The sequence below is a fragment of the Lipotes vexillifer genome, unplaced genomic scaffold, assembly GCF_000442215.2.
Source record: "Lipotes vexillifer unplaced genomic scaffold, Lipotes_vexillifer_v1.1 scaffold230, whole genome shotgun sequence".
Lineage (NCBI taxonomy): Eukaryota > Metazoa > Chordata > Mammalia > Artiodactyla > Lipotidae > Lipotes > Lipotes vexillifer.
The window spans coordinates 2,878,701-2,881,146 of record NW_006775143.1 but is presented as its reverse complement, the minus strand read 5'-3'; the positions used below and the strand labels follow the sequence as shown (position 1 = coordinate 2,881,146).

Here is a 2,446-nt window from a genome sequence, read left to right as displayed (position 1 = left end):
TTTCCCTGCAGAATCTCTGGTGTTTTCCACTGCATTCATCAATGCCAACCTCTCGCCCCTGGCCATCCTCATGTCCTCCTGCTGTTCCTCACATCTGTGGTCTCAGAGAATACAAGGGTTTTCCTTAAAAAAACATATTCAGATCCTCCCACAGCCTGTGTCCTCACACATGGGCAACTGAATAAATAATTCAAGGCCACCCCTGGCTTTTTTAACTCCTTTATTTTTATCTGTCTTGCAAACATGTGTTGACTAGATGGTTGCGTTTTTCTGAACAGTGGGCTGTGGTGTATTGGAAAGAATGCTGGACTGGGGACCAAGAGACCTGGGTCTGAAGTCTTTGCAACCTCGTCCATTTCTTCCTCTTCAGCCTCACTTTTCTGATCTGTAAGCTCAAGGGGATCTAGCCTTGCTCAACCAAGGTTCCTTTTCCAAATCTCAGAACCCAGAAAATGACTTGAGTAACTGTTTTCTCAGTTCTCCTAAGGATGGTACATAACTAGTACCATTTTAGATGCGTAGGAGGGAGGTTAATTCATTATGTACAGTGGATGCCTTAGAGAAGCATGTTCAGTAGAACACTCTGCGGTGTCCAATATGGTGGCCATTAGTCAACTGTGGCTGTGGAGCAATTGAAATGTGACAAGTTTAAATGAGGAACTGAAGTGAATTCTACATTTATTTAATTCATTTAAATTTAAATAGCCACATGTGATTAGGGGCTGCTGTATTAGACAGCACAGATTTGGAGCTTTAAACTTTGATTCTCATGGAACCTGCGTTAAGAAAGATGATCTCTTCCAGTGTTAGCATCCTGTATTTCTATGATTTCAGTGTGTGGATACAGGTGCCCACTGAAATCAAAGAAATGCCAAAGATTAGAAACACATACTGTACACTCCCTGAATGTGTGTAGGATACTGCCTGATTTTGGTAAAGCCCAATTTGACTCTGTGACTTTCTGAGCTATGATTTTGGTGTGGTTACTTGGTACTCATGATTCTCAGTTTCCTTAACTATAAAATGGGAGCATCACCCACCATACTCAGGATCACCCACCTTTGCTGTTTAGTTACTGACTTTGCTTTTACTTGTGCCCAGCTTATTCTTCATCCATCATTCAGACTCTGATCATTTTAAAATGTGAATTAGGTCGCGTCACCCATGTGTTGTAACCCTGCAGTGGTTTCCCATTACTTGGATGTGTAATCTACCACGTAGTCTACAGCGCCTCCCGTGATCTGGCCCTTTTGCCTCTCTTAGATGTTCTTTCCTTCGTCTGTGACACTTGCCACTCAGGTTTCTTTCAGGACCCCTATGGACCAAGCCCTTCTTTCTTGCTTAGGTCCTTTACATACCTTTAGACTGAACCTGGAATGCTTTACTCCCACTCTGTGTCATTCTTCACCATACCTTGACTAACATCTTCTATGATTATGCCAATCTAAATAAGCCCAGCACGCTCCACCCCATTATTCTCCCCTACGTCGTCTATCAGCTTTCCTTCTAGAAATGCTGAATCTGTACTGTTGTATCTATTTATCTGTTTGTTTAGGGACCGTTGCCTCTGCTGGATGGAAAGCTCTTAAGAGGGCAGGTACCACACCAAATGTACTCACCCTTGGATGGTTAATGTCTGGTAGTTGTGCAGTGCTAACAACCAGCGGCTGTTCAATGAGTATCCACTGAATGAATAGATGAAATATTGAATGAACACATGAACCAGTGATTGAACATGAGGGAGTGCACTTGGTAGAGCTCTGTGTAAATTAGGCACCTTTATTGTCAGGTGGATGATGGCTTATTCGCTCATCAGAGTATTTATTGGGAACCTACACTGTGTCGAGAACTCAGTGAAGCGCGGGTGACTATATGTGTGTCATCTAAAACAAAGCATCTAAAGAAGTAGAAAGGCTCAATTACCATAAAGGTCGGTGCGACTCCTGATTCCATACAAGGTTGTTTGTAATCTCACTGTCGTCATAAAGCCAGTCCTGTGACTCTGAGTTGCTATGCATGGATTGTGGTCATTGTAATGGAACCAGAGTGGTGCTGAGCACCTCTCTCTGCTCTCCTCATCCACTGCCTGCAAGCATATTTGTATAATCATCATTATTGCTAGTCCAGGAGTGCCTTATACATACTGCAAATATATAGAAAGTTCAGAAAACCAGAAGGAATAAAAGGAGGGAGGGAGGAATCATCCTGTGTTCTACCGCCTAGAAATTACTGCTGATAATATTTTGTTGCGTTAAGATTATTAGAACAGGGCTTCCCTGGTGGCGCAGCGGTTGAGAGTCTGCCTGCCGATGCAGGGGACGCGGGTTCGTGCCCCGGTCCGGGAAGATCCCACATGCCGCGGAGCGGCTGGGCCCGTGAGCCATGGGCACTGAGCCTGCGCGTCCGGAGCCTGTGCGCCGCAACAGTGAGAGGGCCGCGTACCGCA

General features: G+C 44.7%; 1 protein-coding gene across 1 annotated transcript in view; it reads left to right on the top strand.

Moving 5' to 3' along the window:
• Window positions 1-2,446, top strand: part of PAPPA (pappalysin 1) — a gene marked incomplete at its 5' end in the record, with an annotated part of 257,734 nt that overhangs the window by 74,226 nt on the left and 181,062 nt on the right. Inside the window, 1 exon segment of the mRNA XM_007449800.1 lies at window positions 2,403-2,433. Within this exon segment, the coding sequence (XP_007449862.1) occupies window positions 2,403-2,433 (31 nt within the window).